Raw genomic sequence first — 23,592 nt, forward strand, 5'->3', positions numbered from 1 at the left:
ACTCAACAGATGCAGAGAAGTTAACCATATTACTAACTGTATCCCAGTTTTTTTCCCATTCCATCAAGTAATTCAAATGTCACTTATCTTCTCTTACATTGATGATAGGCAGTAGACACCGATAAGGAAACCATAGAATATTAGTAACAATTTCAGTTACATTGCAATTTTCTAATTATTGGTTCAGTTACATTGTAATTTTCTAATTATAGCCCTAGTTATGGGCTATGCTAAGCATATATTTTAACTGACCCTTGTAAAAGAGGTTCAATGAGTGAGCACTAAAAACAATCTGATCATATCATGTCCTGCTTCATAGGGAGTGCGATTCCATCTGTTGGCTTATTTCCCATTTGTCATAGAAGATCTAACAATGATGTTTACTTGTTTCGCTTTCTGACTTAAATAATTCATCATTGTTGAAATGTTTTTAATTAAGCTGTATTCTTCAGTTATTATTTTTCTTAATCTTGGAATAGGCCATGTGTGTTTAATCTGTTTAGTATGCATTATAGAACAACAGTGGAAAAAAAACCTTCCGGGAGGAGACAGAATCCTAGAAGCAAAAACATCACTTCTAGGGAAGGAACAAGTTACTATGTACATCTTTTCTTTTGGTTTTTTGAAGAACATAGGGAGACAAAAGATTTGGCTGTGTTAATTTCTAACTGACAGAGTCATTAATAGCTTTTCTGTTTTGGAATATAAAGCTGTGAGTGAGTGCTGTCTCAGAAATGAAAAGAAAGTGGACAAAAGACATCTAGAAGAGAGAAAGAGATTCTTAATAAATGCCTCTACACTCAGAAATCAAAAACTGTGACTGGAAAACACAGGCCCTGAAGGAAACTTCATTAGAGTATACGAGTTGAGATTATAGAAACTGGCATTATTCAGCAGGAAGAAACAACATGAGAGTTTTTTGAGTTTATGAACAGATTTGATTTTGAGCAAGTAGATGTCTGAAGCTTTTTTATCCTATCCTCAGCTCTTGTTATGCCATCAGGCGGGTAATGGAACTCAATATAATATTTCTTTCTGCAGTGGATTTGAGAAAATTTACAACAAAAGAAATGTAGATAGAAATAGGGAAATATAAGCCAGATAGAAATTGGGAAGTAACAATAAGAAAGGATAATAATATTAGGAGCATTTACTCTATGGTTGGAACTTGGTACATTATCTCATTAAAATCCTAGTATCACTCTTTCCATGTTGGTGAGAAACCCAGCTCAGATATTTAATGGTTAATAAACAATGTCCAAGTCGCACCTCTTGCAGCAGGAAGTAGGAATTTGAGCCATTCTATGTGACTGTGAGGAGGGCAAACCACAGCCAAACCTGAAGGAAATCAACCCTAAATATTCACAGAAGGGACTGTTGCTGAAGTTGAAGCTCCAATACTTTGGCCACCTGATGTGAAGAGACGACTCATTGGAAAAGGCCCCAATGCTAGGAAAGACCGAAGGCAAAAGAAGAGGGGAGCAGCAGAGGATGAGATGGTTAGATAGCAACACCGACGCAGTGGACATGAATTTGAGCAAACTCTGGCAGATAGTGGAGGACAGAGGAGCCTGGCAAGATGCAATCCATGGAGTCACAAAGTATTAGACACGACTTAGCAACTGAACAACAACAATGTGATTATAAGCCGGCACTTCGATCACTCAGATGCACTCTCTTCAAATTATAACATGGGAAGATATAGTTGCGGTAATTGAGACTTAGATTCTCCTCTGAGATTCTTGGCAGTCAAAATGATAAAGGAAAATGTAATTCTCACAATCAGAATATGGGAATATTTTTTTCCCTCTAAGTTGTAAGATGCTTCATATTCAACTTTATGTAGGAAACACTGCATGATGTGGTAAACAATATCATAAATGAATATCTTTTCTTAAAATCACAAATGTAGTGGCAGATTGCTTGGACAAGTCTTTGATGAAAGCTGAGGTCATAATACAGAGTATATTAAGGGCTGAACGGATGGGTTCTGCTATGTGCTTTGACCACATTCAAAAGTCCCCTTGGCTTATTGCACTCCTGAGGCCCCAAACCTCTTGCTCTCAACTCAGTGTCTGTTCTTTATCCTCCATCTCATTCTCTGGCCTTGATGCTGATAAAATAAAATTTCACATATTGAGGTATGAGGAAATCATTCTGGCTTGTACATGAGTTAACTTAAATTTCATGCTAACTAGAACAGCCAGTTTGTGGCCTATCAAACATACATTGTACATCTGCTTTAGTTATTAAAGAAAAATGTTCACTGACCAGAAATAAAGAATGTCTATCTTAAAAGTAAAGATTAAATGCCTTCCTTCCTGGGATGCCATTGCTGCTACTCCTTCCATTATAAGACTCCCTTCCCAGGGGCTAAGGTCATACTGACTGGCTATGTACATGCTGGTCTATTTTTCTGAACATTTTGAAGGGATGTACCCCTGACTTGTTTGATGTTCTTTGTTCTGACGAGACAGAAAACTATGCTTAAAGCCATGCTTCTCCAGAGCAGTTCCTCAGAGTTGTCTGAGAGGCTGTCCTCAGTTTGGCTCAAATAAAACTCTTTTCCATTCCTATTATAGACTGTTTATTATTTTCCTTGATAATGCGAGTAAACCAGAGCCTTACAGACATGTTCTCTCTGTAACTATCTTGTTAACTTACTTCTTATTAGTGTCCCTCTGCTAGGATGTAGACGCTGTCCTTGTGGCTCAGCTGGTAAAGAATCCGCCTGCAATGTGGGAGACCTGAGTTCGATCCCTGGGTTGGGAAGATCCCCTGGAGAAGGGAAAGGCTACCCACTCCAGTATACTGGACTGATGGGTCCATGGGGTCTCAGAGTTGGACATGACTGAGCGAATTTTACTTTCACTTCCACTTCACTCACTAGGGTGTAGGCACCAAGACAGTGTGGTCCCTGCCCAGTTCCTTTAGGTCTGCATTTCCAACTAAGGTAGTGCTGGGTAAGGACGCAGTGGATGCTCAGTGAATGAATGAACGGACGGGCATGTAGGTGACGAAGCCTGGGACACACCTGCCTCCTCTGTCTTGAATCCATGATGTGATGCTCTCTTCCCTGCTCTCAGGAACTGAACTCAGTGCCTCTTTCATCTCAAGCACACAACTTGGTGCCCATAATCCCCCGTATTATTGGTTTTCAAATGACACTGGTCAGAAGGGAGGCTTGACAATGAGACAAAATATGGCCCCCAGGGAGGTCCCTTCTTCCATTTCATATCCCAAGACCTGAGTCCTGCCGGTACATTCCTACCTGTGCTGTTGTGAGTGAGGCTGTGGGACAGAGGCGGGTGTGAGGGGCTGAGGTGGCCCTGACCCCACCAGATGGCTGGGCGTGTCTGAGGAGGAAGAGTGGGGGGTGGCTGCAGTAGCATCATCTTTGTCCAGCTCTTCAGCAGCTGGGCACCCGTCCCTGAAACTGTGCCTCCAAAATGTTTTTAGCCTCAAAGCCATGTGTTGAAAACTCCATCTTCTATGCTGGCCGTTGTGCAGAAAAATATCATAAAGTTACATAAACTAAATTGTGTGGGCTCTTTGTCTTGAAAGAAGAAATAGAATCCCATACGTTGTTGGCTGAAAGGGAACGCAAGGCAGAGAAGATTTTAATAAGCAAGTCAAGCCAAGCCAGGGAATATCCACATAGGAAGCTGGGATTTTAACTGGTTAAAATGACAGTCAACCCATTCTTTTAGGAACATGTAAAGCCTTATCACTGACAATGAAGTCCAACAAAACATTGATTAGAGTTAACAGTCCCATCCCCACTTCTCTGGGGCCCCACTGACTGGGGAGGAAAGGGTTTGTTTGTGGGCCAGATGCCTTTTCTCTGCTTGTGCCTAAGATGGGTGACCAGGACGTCCTGCCATGCTTTGTTGGGTGTGTGCCCTTCACTGCTTCCGTCAAGTCTGGAATTTCTTGATGAAGCTCTGTGTCTCTATGGAGGTTTATGTTTGGAGGCATTCAAGAACCAAGCTGTCAAAATCTGGGCGGTTTTTATGAGTGAAACAGTGGATGGGGAGAAAGGAAGTTAGGAGATAGTTTGGGGAAGGGTGGGGAAGCTTCCTGTGTTGTTTGCAAGAAATCCTTGATCTCTGGTGCTTCATTCTGTTCTACATTAAAGAGAAAGGTCATTGAAAGTGGTATTCCTATGTGTGTGCGTGTGTGTGTGTGAACAGAAAGAGACAGAACAGACAAATGACAGAGATAGAACATGAATGGTCATGCCCAGATATGAAAAACATTCCTGTTTTTCCCTTTCCAATGCTAAATAGGGCTTTTTCTTCCTCAGGAGGGTCCCATACTAACAGATGTTGGTAAAGCTCCTTCTTTACCTATTGATGCTTGCAGGAGAAAACCAAATACTTTATCTCCCAGAACCACAGTGGTCAGGCTAGGTTGGGCCATCCAAGCTCCCAGGGCCCCTGCTGACCCCTCGGGAGGCCCCTGGAAGTGTAGGGGAGCCAAATGTCTGCACGTCCGATCTTGTCAGCACCCAGCAAGCATCCTGACTCTGTACCTCTGCTCCTGACTCCACAGGGCAGCTGAGCCAATGACACGCATGCCGGTGTCTCTCCATCACACATGTACCAGGGCCCCTGCTTGGCTACAGTCCTGTCTCCCAAATCTGACCATAGGACTGAGTCACCCAGACCCCTAGAGTGCGTTGTGGGAGGTCCTGTCCTCCCCACTAGGAAGCAGAGGTCCCCAGAACGGCAGCAGCCACTCCTGACCTCAGCAGGTGAGTGACAGAGCCATGAGGGAACCCAGGGCCTTCCTCTCTCAGGAGGGATATCAGGCTTGTGGAAAATGTGAGGAGGTTTCCCTCTTATTTTCATGATCCTGATTAGATGTGGCAGCTAATAGGCAACACAGCCAGGCAATGAATATAGATGTAAGAAGGACATTTCAGTAGGGTTTCAAATGAGGGGCTAAGTTTGCACACATACTGGAGTTAATACTCCAAAGTAAGTGATTACTGTGAAGTTTCGGAGTGCTGTACAGATACTCTTTTAAAATCTTCCACCCCTGGAAGGTTGGACCTGGCCAGTTGGGTGGATTTTTCAGTAAACTCGGCTCTTGGTTTTCTTCTTCTTTTTCTTCTCCTTGCTCCCAAAGACTCCATGTTTATTGAGTCATTACTATATACTAGAAGCCATGCTCAGTATTGAGAATGGAGATGAGATGAGATGAGAGAGATAAATGAAACAGTACTCCTCTCCTCCAAGAGTTTTGCACAGGAGGCAGACATTTAAGCAGTCAACTATGACACAATGAGAAGGGAGAGGTGGGCAGGGACCCCCGTGGAAGGGAGATGGATGCTGGGAAGGACTTTCCAGGGGTGGGGGAACAGTGACACTGTCTTTGGAAGGAGCAGTAGGAATGTCACCAGCCAGGCAAGGATGGAGAGAACTGCAATCCAGGCAGACGGAACTCAGTGTATAAAGACACAGCTTTGCAGAAAAGCCTGGTGTGCTTCTAGGTTCAGCAGAGCTTCTCCCGGGCACTGGCCAGAGAGTCAGGCAGCATGGCCGGAAGAGCGGCAGGCAGGTCTCTACGCCACACCAAGACAAACAACCTCCTCCCTTGGAGGATGGTGAGCCACAGGAGAGATTTGATCTAGGAAATAATACAATTTGCTCAACTTAGAAGCATCATTCTACAGCAATGAGGAGGAGAGCAAGAAACCTGCTGTGTCTGGGGAAGCCTGTGCTACAGCAACTCTGAAAGGTAAGTCCACATGGGTGGAGAAGCTCCACCAGTCAGATGGTCCCTGAAGTCTAAACCCTCGGTGCATCTGCAAAGCAGGCACTGAATCTCACTGTGAGAGGAGGAGAGGGAAACAAACAAGGTACATCCTGGGTCCTCGAGGGGGTGTGTAAATGAAGAGCAATCTGAAGGCACGGCTACGGAGGCCACAGAAGCATCCCGTGTGGCCTGCTTCTACTAGGATCTCACATGCATCCCAGAGCACAGGAGCGTCATGTACCATGCGGTGCATCCTACGACACATGGTACTTGTGCCTAATTTTATTGTTGGAAAACACGGCGTCATTTAGCAGCATGTGCTCCAGAATAATTTGCTCGTCAGAACTAATCAAGAGAAGTACATTTCAAGATTTTTTCACTCTTCATTTGCAAAGCTTGCCCAACACATCAATACAGAGCAAATTAGACTTTCTGGAACATACTGTATTTGTAATCTTTGGGCTGGCTACTATCTTGTGGTAAGAAAGATGCATAAGCAATAATTTCAGTACAGGGTGACAAATAACGACAGGACAAGAACTATTTGTTTTGTCTAATGAGGAAGGAAATTAAGACTTCGGGGAGAAGGGGAGAAAGTTTAATTTAGGCAAAATAAACATATACAAAGGCATGAGTGCTTTAAAGACTGCCCACACATATTCAGGGGACAGGAAGAAGACTTGTGTGTCAGAGGCAGGATGCCTGGGGCAGGAGCAGTGGGGAAGGATGGAACTAAAGTAGAGACAAGACTGACTTAAAGGCCAAATGCACCAAGGTAAGAAGAAGGGTGTTTCTTTTGGGGAGAGTGAGCCCTTCTGGAGATAGGAGAAGATACAGTAGTGGGCTCACCTCCACTGTGCTTTCACAAATGTGAAATGCTACTGAATAACTTCCTTCAGGAGTAACTTGACAGAAGTCCCTGCCAAGCTATTAAGGGAAGTTATCAGAAGGGCAGATGGACGTTGTACAGCTGTCACCTTAGGGGTATGGGAGATTGTCCGCACTGCTTTTTCAGATCACCTGTCAGGACTCTGATAGGAAGGTACCATCTGGGACTTTAGCTCTAACAAAGGAGCCAATCACTAGGGCCGTGAACCTAGTCATGGCCGCCTGCCATCAGCACACAGAGGAAGAGAGCCAGAAGCAGTGTTTTCCTTCTCTTAACAACATGCCTGGGAAGAACACATCCAGAGCTGATATAAATTCAATCGTTAATAATCGTGGTGATGGAGAAGACTCTCAAGAGTCCCTTGGAGTGCAAGGAGATCAAATCAGTCAGTCCTAAAGGAAATTAACCCTGAATATTCATTGGAAGGACTGATGCTGAAGCTGAAGCTCTAATACTTGGGCCACCTGATGTGAGGAGCTGACACATTGGAAAAAACCCTGTTGTTGGGAAAGTTTGAGGGCAGGAGGAAAAGGGGGTGGCAGAGGATGAGATGGTTGGATAGCATCACTGACTCATGAGTTTGAGCAAATTCTGGGAGATGGTGAGGGCCAGGGAAGCCTGGCATGTTACAGTTCATAGGGTTGCAAAGAGTTGGATATGACTTAGCAACTGAACAACAACAATAAAACCACTTTTGGAAGACAACTTAGAGCAGAAATGAACAGTAAACTATGATTTGGCAATATAAGTGAAACACATCTGGTCTCTCTCTCTCTCTCTGTTTCATATCCATCCTCTGCCTCCCTTGAGAGGCAGAGGCAAGTTCACACCCCGGGTGATATGTTCCTTCCCAAGTTTCTTTCCTGTCATCCTTGTGGTCACTCCTGTGATATTTCTCACCTGTGGTCCTCAACTGTCACTCATTCTCTTACCCACTGCACACTGTACCATCTCAGCACCCAGGCTATAAGAGGAAGGCCAGCAGAGATGGTTTAAATTAAGAGTTATCTTTGGAAGAAGAAGGAAATAAGAAAGAGCCATGACTATTAAGAAAGAATGAGGCCTATCTTCAGCGATTTAGGATAAAATGATTGGGACCGCTGAAGTGAGAGGAAGGAAAATCAACCAGTGGAGAAAAGAAATACAGCAACTACCATGTAAACACACTCACATCACACTTGCTACTGAAATTCTCTAACAGACTTTACAGAAAAAGTCCCTTCTGACATTAATTGGTCACACTGATTAATTTGTTTGATTGTTCTGCTGCTACTACTGCTAAGTCACTTCAGTCGTGTCCGACTCTGTGCTACCCCATAGACGGCAGCCCACCAGGCTCCCCCGTCCCTGGGATTCTCCAGGCAAGAACACTGGAGTGGGTTGCCATTTCCTTCTCCAATGCATGAAAGTGAAAAGTGAAAGTGAAGTTGCTCAGTCGCGTCCGACTCTTTACGACCCCACGGACTGCAGCCTACCAGGCTCCTCTGTCCATGGGATTTTCCAGGCAACAGTACTGGAGTGGGGTGCCATCGCCTTCTATGAACACATGGGGAAGTGCTGTAGTCTGCTGGGATTTAGAGTATTTTTCATTTTACAGGGTAGAAAAAGGGAATGGTTTTCTCATAGTTGTATTTTCTGTTTGTATGCCTGGGACTGTCACCAGCGCTTGTCTGTGATCCACAAAAGCTACAGCTGCCACAGTGAAATGACAAGTTCCAGGGCTTATCCCACTGGTTCCTGACCACGGGGAAATCTTTGCTCAATAGTACGGTATGGATTTACATAAAATTTAATACAAGTTAATTTGACTCTCCGTAGACATCCCCAGGAAGCAAACTAGATGATTATCAATTGGCAAAGAGAGTTTCCACTCTGAAGCTGATGTCTAGAAGTTTTGAGTCTCAACGATAGAGTAATATATTCAGGGCCCTCACTGCCACTTCAATTACTCACAAGAAAAGCCTCCTACACTCAGACAAATAGAAATTCAGAAGTCTCAACAATCTAGATATTTCAGCTTTTTTTTTTCTTTTGAGGCTGGAATTAATTATTCAGATAACATCTCTAATTTTCCATTTTACCGTGTAGGCAGAAAACATCAGGGATGAAAGTTTTGTATCCTTCCAGGGATGCAGGAGCAGCAGGCACAGCCTTCACTTGGTGGGGTGGCAGCGACAGACAGTCTGTCATCTGCCTGGGCTGCCCTTCAAACTGCTCCTGAAGGTTTTGTGCAAAGACCCAAGAGACAGCAGAATTAAAAGGAAAATGAGAAAATGAAGTAATTCAGGTTTTTGAAAGGCTGTTCAAGACGAAACATTAGTTCTGAGGAAGCAAGAGGCACAGGTACATGCTAATGAGTCTTAAGTGCATATACTTTCAAGATGTTAGTTTTATTCTTTGCAGACAACCAGTTCTTGCCTGGAGAATCCCAGGGATGGGGGAGCCTGGTGGGCTGCCGTCTATGGGGTTGCACAGAGTCAGACATGACTGAAGCAACTTAGCAGCAGCAGCAGCAGTCTCATCCACACTAGTCCTGGGAAGTGACAGACTCCAATTTGGTAGCTTAATTATGACCCACAGTCAGAGGCCAACATTTTACTCTTGCTTTAATAAAATTATTCCGAGGTCATTAAAGCCACATGTCAGAATGGCTTTAAACTGCTAACAGTGCCTTTCCCAGACAAACTTCATTTATTTAGTCATTAAGTCAACGAATGCACATGTCAAATACTGGAATATGAATTAGAGTACAAGCTACGGTTTATATCTGCCCTGGAAAACCAGGTCACACTCATATTAAAAACTAACAACAGTCCAAGATAGTCTATGGAATATTTCATACTCAACTGCCAAAGTAGCAGTTACTGAGAAGAATACAAATTCAGGGCTGGAGTAGGGGGGTGGGAATGGTGCTTACCCAGCCACAATATAAAGGATCCAGGACATGCACTTTAAGACTTTCCCAGTTTGAGTTTTCTTAGAAAAACATTGCATTACTACTTTCTAATGACTCTGTTTTTTCCAGAAAAACATCTATTTCTGCTCTATTGACTATGCCAAAGCCTTTGACTGTGTGGATCACAATAAACTGTGGAAAATTCTGAAAGAGATGGGAAAGAGAACAGACCACCTGACCTCCTCTTGAGAAACCTATATGTAGGTCAGGAAGCAACAGTTAGAACTGGACATGGAACAACAGACTGGTTCCAAATAGGAAAAGAAGTATGTCAAGGCTGTATATTGTCACCCTACTTATTCAACTTATATGCAGAGTACATCATAAGAAATTCTGGGCTGGAGGAAGCACAAGCTGGAATCAAAATTGCCAGGAGAAATTATCAATAACCTCAGATATGCAGATGACAACACCCTTACGGCAGAAAGTGAAGAGGAACTAAAAAGCCTCTTGATGAAAGTGAAAGAGGAGAGTGAAAAAGTTGGCTTAAAGCTCAACATTCAGAGAACTAAGATCATGGCATCTGGTCCCATCACTTCATGGCAAATAGATGGGGAAACAGTGTAAACAGTGGCTGACTTTATTTTTTGGGGGCTCCAAAATCACTGCAGATGGTGACTGTAGCCATGAAATTAAAAGACGCTTACTCCTTGGAAGGAAGTTATGACCAACCTAGACAGCATATTAAAAAGCAGAGACATTACTTTGTCAACAAAGGTCTGTCTAGTCAAGGCTATGTTTTTTCCAGTGATCATGTATGGATGTGACAGTTGAACTATAAAGAAAGCTGAGCATTGAAGAATTGATGCTTTTGAACTGTGGTGTTGGAGAAGACTTTTGAGAGTCCCTTGGACTGCAAGGAGATCCAACCAGTTCATCTTAAAGGAGACCAGTCCTGGGTATTCATTGGTAGAACTGATTTTGAAGCTGAAACTCTAATACTTTGGCTACCTGATGCGAAGAGCTGACTCATTTGAAAAGACCCTGATGCTGGGAAAGATTGAGGGCTGGAGGAGAAGGGGATGACAGAGGATGAGATTGTTGGATGGCATCACCGACTCAATGGACATGGGTTTGGGTGGACTCCAGGAGTTGGTGATGGACAGGGAGGCCTGGCATGCTGCAGTTCATGGGGCTGCAAAGAGTCAGACACGACTGAGTGACTGAACTGAACTGAATGACTCTATTTCTTATGTGCTTCAATGGACATATTTTTAAACTAGATTAAAAAAAAACACACAACTGTATATTTGGGGGATTTTTTTGGTCATGCCATGCAGCATGTGGGATGGTAATTCCCCAACCAAGGATTGAACCCATTGCCCCTGCAGTGGAAGTGTGGAGCCTTAACCACTGGACCACCAACAGGGAAGTCCCTCAATGGACATATTATCAACACACTGAAGAAGGATGCCTGGAGCCAAACCCCGTGCAGCTCCTTATGTAACTAAGAAAACACTTCCCCCATCTTGAGATACCATCAAAATCTGGGTAGCAATTTTCATTTTTACCTATGCAGAGGAGGAGGTATGAAGAATCTTTGCTGGGACTGGTGATTGGAAAGCCCTGCAAACCATTTCAGTGACTGGCTCCTTCTGAGTATACCTGAACCATTTCTCCTCTTGGCCGCCTCTGCAGCACTATCCCTAGAGAATACCGGCCACACACAACAAAAAGGCTAGTTCCACACAGCGTCTGCTTCACAGGATGCAAAAAACATCTGAAAGATGATGAAAAGCAATCTCTATAATTAACATGTTTCCATCTGCCCATTAGGAAGTGTCAGAAATAAACAAACAAAAGTTATTGTGGCGTTTTGGCAAGGACTTAAATACCAGGACTGCAGTGTGCCCTTGCTTCAGTTGTCTATAATTCAATTATCTTTAACAATGTCCACTGAATATGTAGTCTGGTTAGTCTGTGCTAGCTGTTTGAGACATGATCCCTGGACTCAAGTCAAGACAACTGAGGCAGAAAAAGCTGACGGTATGAGCAAAATTAAAAATAAAACAAATGACCCACCTTCGTGGAGATTCTGATTCAGCATACTGGGATGGGGTTCAGGTAGCTGTATTTTAATCCCCCCAGAAGCATTCATCACTATCTCTAATGGGTGGTGATCACAGAAAGCTGCAAAGAGGAGCTGGCTATTGGGATATTTTAGCAACAACTGTGTATTAAGTGCCTTGAAGGCATGGGTCAGACTTGGCGAAGCAAAGGATGGAGAAGGAGGCAGTTTCCAGCCAGAAGCAGAGCTACTGAGGCTGCCAAGCACACCCTGAGGGCTGCAGCGTCTTGAGAGGTGCCCGGAAGAACCTTGGGACAGTTTTTTCCTAGATGGATTCACCAGCTTTAGTTCACATCTGGCCTCATTTCTTGACCTAGAGTGGTCAGAGGGGCCACACACCTTAGCTGTCAAGTGAAAGGAACAGAAAAGTTTGCTCTGGATCTGACAGCACCAGTGATGAGCGTGGAGACCGTCTCCAGCAGTACTTTTAGCTGGAGCTGCCCCATGGTGTCAGTGGCTGTGCTGCTGACCTCAAAGTCAAACATGCGGGTGTGTCTTGAAAGGACCACAACACCTCGCCCTTGCCACTGGGCAGACATGCCCACAGCCTTTCCTGGGCATCAAGGAAAGCTGAGCCACATTCTGCAAATTCCAAGCACTTGAGGAAATTCTGAGTTCAGACTTTTGAGTATAAAAAAGGTACATGCTGGGACTTAACCCTGGTGAGCCAGTGGTTAAGACTCCATCTTCCAATACAAGGGGCATGGATTTGATCTTTGGTGGGGGAACTAAGGCCCCACATGCCAAGGGATGTGGCAAAATTTTTTTTTAAAAGAAGCATGCTAAAAGTTTAAAAAATATGCAAAAATTAAATATGTTAAAATTTAAATTAAAAAAATTTTAAATTCATGCCTCCTTAACTTTGCCACACAGAGAATACCAGAGTGGTCATTTGCCAATATGTCCTTCCTTTTCTATTTATGCATTTTGTCAGCTAGTTGACAACACATATTTTTGCATTGTGTTTTTTACATTTAGCTGTTACAATATATAAGAATTTTCCCTTCTTATTAAAAATACATCATGTAAATTTCAAAGTTATAATATTTTAACATATATTTATAATAATCATCACACTAATTCTATTTTTAGAAATTTAGATTGCTCTAACAACAGAGGATGAGATGGTTGCATGGCATCACTGACTAAAATGGACATGAGTTTGGGTAAACTCCGGGAGTTGGTGATGGACAGGGAGGCCTAGAGACATGAGGTTGCAAAGAGTTGGATACAACTGAGTGACTGAAGTGAACTTTTCTCCATTATAAGTAATGCTATTAAGCTGGCATGACCATGTATCAGTGAAAATGTTCAAGTCAAAAGCATTATTTCATTTATAGATTTGGGATTTTAAAAATACGTAAAAACAATATGTATGTATATGTAGAGCTGATTCATTTTGCTATACAGTAGAAACTAACAACACGGTAAAACAACTGTACTCCAATAAAAATTAATTTAAAAAACCAATATGGTGATGTCACAGATGGCATTAATATTTAAAACTGATTTAGTGAATCTCCTTTTGTTTGTCTGGTATAAATAGGCTTGCTATCACTTTGTTTCTCTCTCACCGAAGTGATGTAGAAACTATTGACTGAGATGGAGAGATGTAGACGCTATTGACTGACTATGGGCTATGAGATGGAGAGATAACTGAATAGAAACAAAGGTTGATCTGGAAGTCTTTAGAGAGGCTGGAAAATACGTGTGTGACATAGACATCCTCCTCCACCAATCATCCAGGCTCCCTCTTGCCTCTGGCCACCTCTCTGTCCTCTGGCCTTCCCTGCATTCTATGGAAAGCCTCACCTCCAAGAAGGGGCTGATCCAGGGGCCGTGCCTGTACGTTCCTCAGTCAATCCTGTTGCCTGCACCCAAGATGGCAGAACAAGGGAACGTCCTTCCTAGTTAGTATAAAGGCTAGGTATTGGGGCAAAATGCTTCTGAAGTCAGACTGACTTGGGCCTAAATACTCTTCCACCTGCTGTGTGATCCTAAACAAATCACTGGCCCTCTCCAAGAATAGTGGAGTGGGTAGTCATTCCCTTCTCCAGGTGATATTCCTGACCCAGGGATCGAACTCAGGTCTCCTGCATTGCAGGCAGATTCCTTACCATCCGAGCCACGTGGGAGGACCCTCCAAACTTCAGTTGATTCAACAAAATAAGACTTGACCTCCTCCTCCTTTGGCTGGTTGCTACAGCCAAAGCTGGACTGGGATGGGGATTAAAGAGCCAGGTGTTAGTGAAGGGACGAACCTGCACTGGCTTAGCCTTACATAAGGCTGCTTCTCACAGGACTGGAAGGAGCTAGTTTTACAGCAACAGTGACAGCCAACCCCTGAGAATTTCTCTGAGTCATTTCACTCCTCTCTGCCCAGAAAATGCTCTCTCAGAAACATCCTCCCTCCCACCACCCACTTGCAAGCCCCAGAAAGGCTGGCTGTAGGACTGCTGCCATTGTCTTGAAGGTTTTCCCTCTTGTGGTCTTGTCACCTGTGTGGACGTGCATGTTGCTTTCACAGAGAGATGAGGGAAATGTGCAAAGTACCCGAGCATCTGAGGACACGGGAGATGCGGCAGTACGTTTTGGCCAGCTGGCACCAAGAGGCTTCTCCTTTAATGTGTGTTAGACTTTTTCCCTCTGGGTTTAAAGTTGCGTTATATAATGCACTTAAAGTTGTTCCTAATTTAGAGAAACAAAATCTCACTGCCATACCAGAGAACTCATTTTAGTTCTGGAGAGTGCCCTAAAGCATGAGATGCTCAAGATTGAGGACTAGACTTTGGGAAGGTGGAGATGCCGGCAATATAGCATTTTTGATACAAACTTCCCAAGTTTACCTTGTACTAACAGAAGAGTTGAGCTGAACGCAGAGCATCCACAACTCCCTGGGAGATGTTTCCTGCATCCATGGCAAAGTCAGAGAAGAGCACAGGGTGGCAAGAAGAGGGCTGGGTGGACGAGGGTGTTATCCAAGATCAGCAACCTGCCCAGCTCTGTACTCCAGCACTCCTCTTATTACTGGTGGTACCCTGAGCTCCTTCTGAGACTCTGGACCACCCCTATGCTTAGTCCTTAGTGGGGAACTTTGGTGATGCAGCATGAAATCCAATTTGCTTCTATTCTGCTGTGACCTTGTAACTTGGTTACTATCTGGGCTTTGGTTGTTCTAGTAACTTATCTCCACCTTGGCTCCCTGTGACTGTGGCTGGTTCCCTGGGACCACATGAAATGGAGGAAAGAGCACCTGCTTTGGATCAGGACATCCCTATGCAAAGTGGTGGCTGAATCAGTGACTAGTGATGCAGTCATAAGTCAGCTATGCTCAGCCAGAAAGGCCTAATATTTCCTTCCTCTGAGCTTCAGTTTCATCAGCTGGACAACTACCCCAGATGGTTGTAAAATTGAAGAGAACTGAGGTGACATAATAGGCCCAGGTGGGCTCTTGACAATGGTATATGTTCAGCTCAGGCACTCAGTCATGTCCAACTCTTTGCGACCCCATGGACTGCAGTACGCCAGGCTTCCCTGTGCATTACCACTCCAACTCATGTCCTTCGAGTCGGTGATGCCATCCAACCATCTCATCCTCTGTCATCCCTTTCTCCTCCCACCTTCAATCTTTCCCAGCATCAGAGGCTTTTCAAATGAGTCAGTTCTTCGCATCAGGTGGCCAAAGTGTTGAAGTTTCTCCTTCACTATTGAGTATTCTTGCTCTTATCTTGATGGAAACCTCATATCTCTCCTTTATCCTCTGAAACTGGGTCCCTGCCTTGTCCTGCCATTCTATTTGGACAGGGGACTGCCCCTGCAGTTCAGTCCTACCATCAGCTCTTAGGTCTCCACCATGTCAACACCCAGTCTCCCCAGACGCTGCACCCAAGACTCTCTCTGCTGCCTCATACACTGGATACTCCTTGTTGGGTTTCACGGACACTCTGCTGGCAGGGACCTGACACTTGTCAGTATGGGATCTGGACATTATGACCATCCCACCCACTTCTCCTGTGCCACCTGTGGGCCAGGCCAATCCTGTACACACCTGATCCACCAACAGGTTTAATAACTGTCTCCAGGTCCTCTTTCTCTTCCATTCTAGATTCCTGGCAAGTAAGAAGATCAGGGAAGCCTAAGAAAGGGGTCAGAATGCCCACGTTGTTGGGTGGTGCTACTATTTATACAGGAATAGCTTTAGCAAGTCCTAGGAGTCTGCGTTCCATTCCTTCATTGGACAATATTTGCTGAATGCCTGCTACCAGCCAGCACTGTTGTGGACAATGGGACAAACCAGTGAACTACAGAGACCAGAATGTTCTGCCCATATAAAGCCTGCATCCAGTCAAGCCCAGCACACCAGAATACTGACCTAATTGGAAGGTGAGGATAAGGCAGGAGAGGCAGGCTGGGGCGGGGTTTCGGGAGCTTCAAATGTGGGCAGAGGAGTTTATCTTTGGAATTTACTATCCCAGATAGGGAAGAACATGCCATTATACATTCTCCAGGAAGGGTGAGTGGTAAATGGGATGACACAAACTTCTAGAAAAACAACTCTGATAGAAGAGGTGGGTGAATAATAATAGCAAGTTTTTGCATAACATTTGTCATATTATAAGAGGCTTCTCAGCTGTCATGCCACATAATCCTCTTGGTGGCAGTGGCCAGAAAAACAGATCATAGTTCCCATCAGAGGAGAAGCTAGGCTTTGATAGAGGACTTGCCTGGGGTCCCAGAGACAAAGAGCAGCAAAGTGGAGCTTTGGACCTCACGCTTGTAAGTCCTAGACTTCTAGTCTGTGTATTACCTTTCCCAGCAAAAATGTTATTTACTCCAAATATATATTTTATCTTCAAGAATAAGATTTGGAAAACTTTGTTATAATGTTCCCAGAAAAAATATCAAGCAAGAGAAATGCTACCAGAATTCCCTGTTGTTGGTTTTTCCCCCCAAATTCATACGGGCACCTTGTTCCTCCCTCCCTGCTCTGCCCACCAAATTCTGACAGTGTCACCTTAACACATCCAATTTTCAGGAGAACTGTGACTCCAGCATCTATCAGCCTTTGCTACAGTCTGCCCACTAATCCTGCTCCTCCCCTCATTAACAAAGCAGTCCTGGTGGTTCAAGAGAAACTCTAGGAGAAGATGTTAAACCCTAAGAGAAAGATGTTAATATAACACTCCTGATGAGAAAAGACCTGGGGAGAGTGTCCCCATTTGTAACATGAGTAAAATCATATGACTAATGCTGGTGGGTTTCCCCTTCCAACCAGCTGCATCTCCATGAATATCTAATGGCATTTCCAACACAGCAAGTCTAAATAAGCTCTGGTTAACCCAGCCCCTGGTCTGCTCTTCCCCATCTCAGGAGATGCTGACTCCACTATTCCAGGTGCTCAGTCTGTACATGTGGAGACATCCTTACCTCTCCTGCTCACACCTCAGATCAGCTTGGCCTATAGCCAATAATGCTCGCTTCAAAATATGCCTTGCCTCTGACAACTTCTCACCTGCCCTCACTGTGGTCTTCCTAACTTCAGCTGCCAGAGTCTCCTCCAGACTGATGGGTCTTTCTCCCTCCACTGATATTCTATTTCCCACTCAACAGCCAGAGCAATCTTTAAAAAATATAAATTGTATGCATTCCACTCTGCCAAGCCCTCCATAGTTTCCTTATCACACAGTCTAAATTCAAAACCTTTAAGACCTCCCTGATCCATCCTCTTGCCCTACTTCCCTGACCTCAGCTCCCATCTTTCTCCTCCTCCTCCCTCGGCTCCAGCAGCCACAACTTCATGGCTATTCCTCCAGTCCACTGATCAAAATGGTGCCACAGGGCCTCTACCCTTTGTGCTCTGTTGGCCAGGGTGCTCTTCCCCCAGGAGAAGAAGGTGCTCTTCCTACACCTCTCCATCTCCCTTCCCTCAGGCCTCTGTTCCAACATCACTCATTGCCTGCTCACCTACTCATCCCTAATTGCCCTGAAGCAACTAGCATTCTTTTCTCACGTTCACCTTCCCCTGCACTCTCTTCACAGCACTTTGCATCAGTGACCAACATATATGCTTCCATTTGTTCATTGTCCATCTTCTTCCATTATGAGGCACATTTCCTGAGAGTCAGGGCTGTTTTGTTCACTATTGTATCTCCCTGAAGCCCGGGACACAGCAAATCACTCAATAACTTTTGAGTGGGTGCATAAAGGAGTGTTGTTAATGCTATTGTGGTTGTAAATCCTTTGCAGATCTATTGATTTTTCCCATTTAATTAGTATGGAGACCTTAAAGGACCACCCTGGGGGGTTCAGAGTGCTTCATGGCAGGCATTTATGGAGCATCATGGAACTTCCTGAACCCTATCCATTGCTTTCTAACTGTAACCACAAGCTTCCAGCAGAGCTAAATGGTGTGATTCTAGGTGAGAGATATTTCTTTTAGGGTTGGCAGTCTGGATTCCTATTGGATACAAAACATTTTAAGAGTGGCAAACAGAAACTCTGTGTATCTGCCAAAAGGAGTAGTAACAAAAAAACAATAGTGACTAATTTTGAGAGTTTATTATTTGTCAGCATTTTTGTGAAATATTCTTTTAAATAATTATAAATATAATGAAACACATAAATGTATAAATCATATAAATATAAAATGAAACTGACTTTACTTTCTCCAGGGTACAAACTGAGCTATGATCAACTAAATAATCAGGAGAAAGGAAGCAAGATCAGAGAATGCCACAGCCATGCTTCCTGCTGTGCCACACTCTTCAGAGGACCCAACCTAACTGCAGACTAAAGGGGGGCATCCTAAGGGCTCCCCATCACTGCAGGATAGGCCAGTCTTGGCAGCATCAACACTGGGCTTCACGTTTTCTGCTTCCCAGTGTAGCTTGTTGGGACTGTGATGATGTCTCATCCTATCTCTGTTCAATTTGCTTCTCTACCTGCCTTCCATGACTCCTCAACCCTTGGTGTTGTCCCTTGGAACCAAGGACAATGATGTTCTTGCCCCTGGTCTGTCCTTTCACTTTTGGACACAGGTTCAAGACCTCTGTGATCCCACCTCTGTGCTCTCTCATTTATTTGTAAGGTGTAAGTATAGGCTAAGAGACTTCTGCCCAGTACTCCCATTTAGACCACTGACCTTTGCTCAACTTGGATTCCTCATGCCTTCAGTATGACCTATTCTTCCATGTCTAAGCATTTTCCTTGGAGTACAGAGATTAAAGCTTGCTGCTATTTGCTTTTCTTCCCCTCAGACCACTCTGAGTCCTTTCATTTTTGTGACTCTGAGCAACTTCATTCCTGACTGAACTCCCATAAGTAGTTAGAATCCAGGATATGGCACGCTTGGGGCTGGTGCACGGGGAAGACCCAGAGAGATGTTGTGGGGAGGGGGGTGGGAGGGGGGTTCATCTTTGGGAACGCATGTACACCCGTGGTGGATTCATGTCAATGTATGCCAAAACCAATACAGAATTGTAAAGTAAAAAAAATAAATTAAAAAAAAAAAAAAGAATCCAAGCAGCATATCATTCAAGAACTTCAGGAATCCCCACTGATCTTTTAGGGGTGGTTCTTGATTTTCCAGTCCACTTGTCATCACTCAGGAAGCACTTGGTAGCCCAAGGCAGGAGGAGAAGGGAACGACAGAGGATGAGAGGTTGGATGGCATCACTGACTCAATGGACAAGAGTTTGAACAATCTCTGGGAGGTGGTGACGGACAGGGAAGCCTGGCATGCTGTAGTCTATCAGGTCACAAAGACTTGGAAACGACTTAGCAACTGAACAACAGCAAGAAGTAGCTCATGTCTGGTTCCCACCCCCAGGGATTCGGACTTAATTGGCTGGTAGAGTGGCCTGGGGGCTTCCCTGGTGGCACTAATGGTAAAGAGCCCACCTACCAATGTAAGAGACGTAAAAGATGTTCGATCCCTGAGTTGGGAACATTCCCTGGAGGATGGCATGGCCACTCTCTCCAGTATTCTTGCCTAGAGAATCCCATGGACAGAGGAAACTTGCAGGCTATAATCCATAGTGTTGCAAAGAGTTGGACACAACTGAAGTGACTTAGCACACACATGGCCTGGGCATCCCAGTTTTTCAAAGCTCCCCAGGTGAGACCCTGATTCAGTTTGTCTAGCATCTAATACCAGGGAGCTCTCACAATGACCTATTTCCCTTTCCTAACCCCCCATCCCCTGTCTTTGCCTTGAAGGCTCAAGGAATTAATTATGTTATGTCTATAAATATTTTCCTAGCAATTCCTAGTTATTGGTAAGGCTTGCTCTTTTTAAAAAGAGCCAGCTCATTTTATAACAAAAGTTATACTAAGTTCATATAACTTAGTTTAATAAATTTAAGTAAAAATCAGAGCCTTAAAACAAGAAGAAAAACCCATATACAAAGCAGACAGATGTGAATAAAACACAAAAAAGAATAAGATCAGAGCTCTTTAAGATTCTGAATGATAAATCTTGCTAATGGCTTTGCTCTACCACTTGCTAGATTTGTAATCTATAACTCCTCAATTTCCTCATCTGTAACATCAAAATGTAAATACTATGACTTTATAGGTGGGAAGACAATGGAATAGTGCTTGTGAATTTATCTTATAAAGTTATTGTTCTATTCAGAATAGAATGAAAATTATTTCAGATCCTCGGAGAAATAGTCCTCCCACTTCTTACAATAAGATGACCTGTGACTAGGAGAGCCTACAGACCCAAAAGAAAGGCTCCAAGTCTTGGGACTCTGCTATAGAGAAGTCACAAATCTCAAACACATGACAGCCCCTGCTGCTGGGGACCCCAGAGCCCAGAAACATACCCCCTCCTGAACTCCCCTCATCCTTTACTCAAAGGGCAGCCACTGTGTCTGGGCACCAGGAAGGCGTGGGTGGTTATTCTACTGCTGACCCAGAAGTGGCCTCTACTTTGGGGAGGATTTGAACAGGGCAGTGCTTGGATAAAAGGAAAAGACTTAATTAACTTGTCAAATGTGTCTCTCAAAAAGCATAAATAAAATAGATTATTGCACAATAAAGTACCCTTTCCCAGCAAAGTTGAGCTCTTACTTCTCTTCTTGTTCCAATTCAGGGTCGTAGAGATCTTAGGACCTTATAGGTTAGAGGCTGTGGGACATTCATATTATTAAGCAATACCTATTACTCTTTTTTTTTTCTGATTGAATTAATCAAGTATTTATTGAGTGCCTGTTACACGCAAGATTTTGTTTCAGATACTTGGGACACATCAGAGGATAAAACAACGGTCCCTGCCCTCATGGAGCTTACAGTCTAGCATTTACGACCACTTCACCTGGATGCAGTGACCCTGGGCAAGTCACTGTGCCTCTGTCCTTAGCCACCCAATGCAGGAGTAAGGAGGCCCGGCTCAGACATGGGTAACTGGCTGGCTGTGCTGGAGATGCCAAACAGGGCACCTACCCTCAGCCCACCACCCAGACAGTCGAGAGGCTAGAAGCTGGCTTTTAATAATAAAGTACAGGAGGAGGGGGCACAGGGACTGGAGCTGGTAGTCTGCTAGACTGCTGCTTCGGGGCCTGGGCTGGCTACACGAACTGCTGCTGCTGCTGCTGCTGCTGCTTCTTGGTGGCTGCCTTGCTGGCAAGGTCCTTGGCCTTCTCTGTAGCTGCCAGTGCCGTCTCCTCGGCCTTCTCCTTGGCTTCTTTGGCTGTTTCAACAAGGGTTTTGGGAGGGGCCTCACCTTGCAGCTTGGCCAAGATGTATTCAAAACCCTTCATAGTCTTGGTCACGTTGCTTTTGAACCACGCGAGACCAAATTCCCGGACAGCTCTGGAGACGCCAAATAAGCTAGAGGAGACCCAGGCTTCCCGGCGGATTTCGGTCCAGCCGCTGTTATCAGAGTTCACACGGTAAACACATCGTTCCTCCACCATCATCAGCCGGGCGTGGTTGATGTTCCAGGTGAAGGTGGTCATGGTCTGGTTTTGTGGGTCCACAATAGAATCCTCCAGGATGTACACCGAGTGAGCAACATTGGCAGGAAACAGTCGCTCAGCCCAGCGGGGCATCCTGTTCGTCTTGGTCAGGGGTCGGCGGGACAGGAGCGGCGGGACAGGAGCTTCTGGTCAGAGGTCACCTCTCGGTGCACTATGTCTTCCGTCAAGACATGCTTGCTGCAGGTGTCAGGGTGAAGGTGACCCTCAGGAGCCTGACCCTGGGAGACTGCCTGCTGAGGTTCCCATCTGGAGCCTCCATGCTCAGAATGGCCAGGCCTATAGGGATTCAGGTACCGCTGCCAGAAGGCAGCGAACACTTGGTCCCAGGAACTCCGGAGCACGCTCTGGCCCAGGAAATACTTCACCATCGTCCCGGCCGGGGCGGGCTCAGCGCCCGAGCAGCATCAGGGATGCGGAGCCCGACGGGCACGCGGAGGCCGGGCTGGAGCTCGACGCTCAGCCGCCAGGCTAGCAGCAGGTCAGTCGCTACAGCGCCGCACCCAACAAGCCGCCGCCCCAGCCGCCATGAGGAATTAGCAGGCCGCGCGCCACTTCCCGCTCAGCAGTCCTATTACTCTTAAATTGGTATTCCTGTAGCTCTAAATATTTTGGTTTTAAGATTGCTTTACACTCTCAAATATTGAGTAACTCAAAGGACTTTTATTTATATGGGTTATACCTGTTAATATTTGTCATATTAGAAATGATATCGAAACTGAAAAATATTTAAGTATACATATTAACTCATTAAAAACAATAATAACACACATGGATAACACTTTATGCAAAATAATTATATTACCTCACATGGACCGAAATGATGACCCAGAGAGAAGGTGCTGGCTTTCTCATTTTGCTAGAATTTGCATAACTGACTGCACCTTCTCTTGAAAGACTTCTGAGTATGCTCTTATATGACTTGGTTAAATTTGTGAAATGTATCTCCTTGTACTTCCAGTCACCATAAACTATAATTTGCCAATGAAAGAGAAAGCACAGGTGAGCTCTGCTGCACTGGTGTCAGCTAGATCTGTGCCCTGGACATGTGTGTGTGCGTGAGTAATGAAAGGATTCCTGGTCCTGACCCAGCGTCTGGGATAGCCTCACGGCAAGAGCCAGACTTCTCGCACTCACCACTCCCTTTCTACATCTGATGCACTCCCATCTCTCTCTGGTCTTCTTCCCTTCTGCGTCCCAGGTGGGCTCTGCACCCCCAGTGGAGGGAATGCTGGTGACCCCTGGCCACAGGGAAGTGCCCAGTGAGCATTCACTGTGACTGCCACCCAGCTGAACCCAACAGGTATGGCCCTGTCCTCAGGCAACTTACAGCTTAGGCAAGACAGTCAAGGAAAGAAACATACACATACAAATATCCTTAAGAATTGCAGGGACTTCCCTGGTGGTCAGTGGTTAAAACTTTGTACCTGCAGTGCATGGGGTCTGGATTTGATCCCCAGTCAGAGAACTAAGATCCCACATGCCACAGCTGAGTGTTCACATGTTGCAACTAAGACCCGGTGCAGCCAAATAAATAAAAATACTTTTAAAAAAGAATTGCAATTTGCCATGAAGGAGAAAGATCAGCTGCACTAAGAGACTCAAGACGAAGGTTACCTTGAAGATAGTGGCAGAGACCACTCTGTAGAGGTGACACATCATCTGAGACTTGAGAGCAAATGAACCAAGTGAACCAAAAAGGAGATGCTTTCCTAGGCAGAAGCAGAGCACAGGTGAAGGCTCTGAGATGGGAACTGGAAATGTATAATTTCTTCTTATACATTAAGTAGTAATTTAAAATGAAAGAAAGAAAAAAGTGGCAATACAAAAGCCCAAGACTGTCCTGCTATTCAAAATGAGCTCATGAAAATGAAACGTAGTTCACTATCACAGCATCACCTTGACTGGAAAGAAAGTGGCCTTATTCACAACTCAA

At 44.7% G+C, this 23,592-nt stretch overlaps 1 protein-coding gene across 1 annotated transcript; it reads right to left on the reverse strand.

Annotated features, from left to right (window-relative positions):
• Positions 1 to 20,859: 20,859 nt before the first annotated feature.
• Positions 20,860 to 22,083, reverse strand: LOC120878004 (PRELI domain-containing protein 1, mitochondrial-like). The gene is given in 3 exon segments (XM_040260545.1): positions 20,860 to 21,749; positions 21,752 to 21,836; positions 21,936 to 22,083. Coding segments are annotated over 3 exon segments (678 nt in total). The 5' UTR covers positions 22,028 to 22,083; the 3' UTR covers positions 20,860 to 21,248.
• Between the last annotated feature and the right edge of the window lie 1,509 nt (positions 22,084 to 23,592).

This window comes from Oryx dammah, unplaced genomic scaffold (genome assembly GCF_014754425.2).
Source record: "Oryx dammah isolate SB20612 unplaced genomic scaffold, SCBI_Odam_1.1 HiC_scaffold_18, whole genome shotgun sequence".
NCBI classification, from domain to species: Eukaryota; Metazoa; Chordata; class Mammalia; order Artiodactyla; family Bovidae; genus Oryx; species Oryx dammah.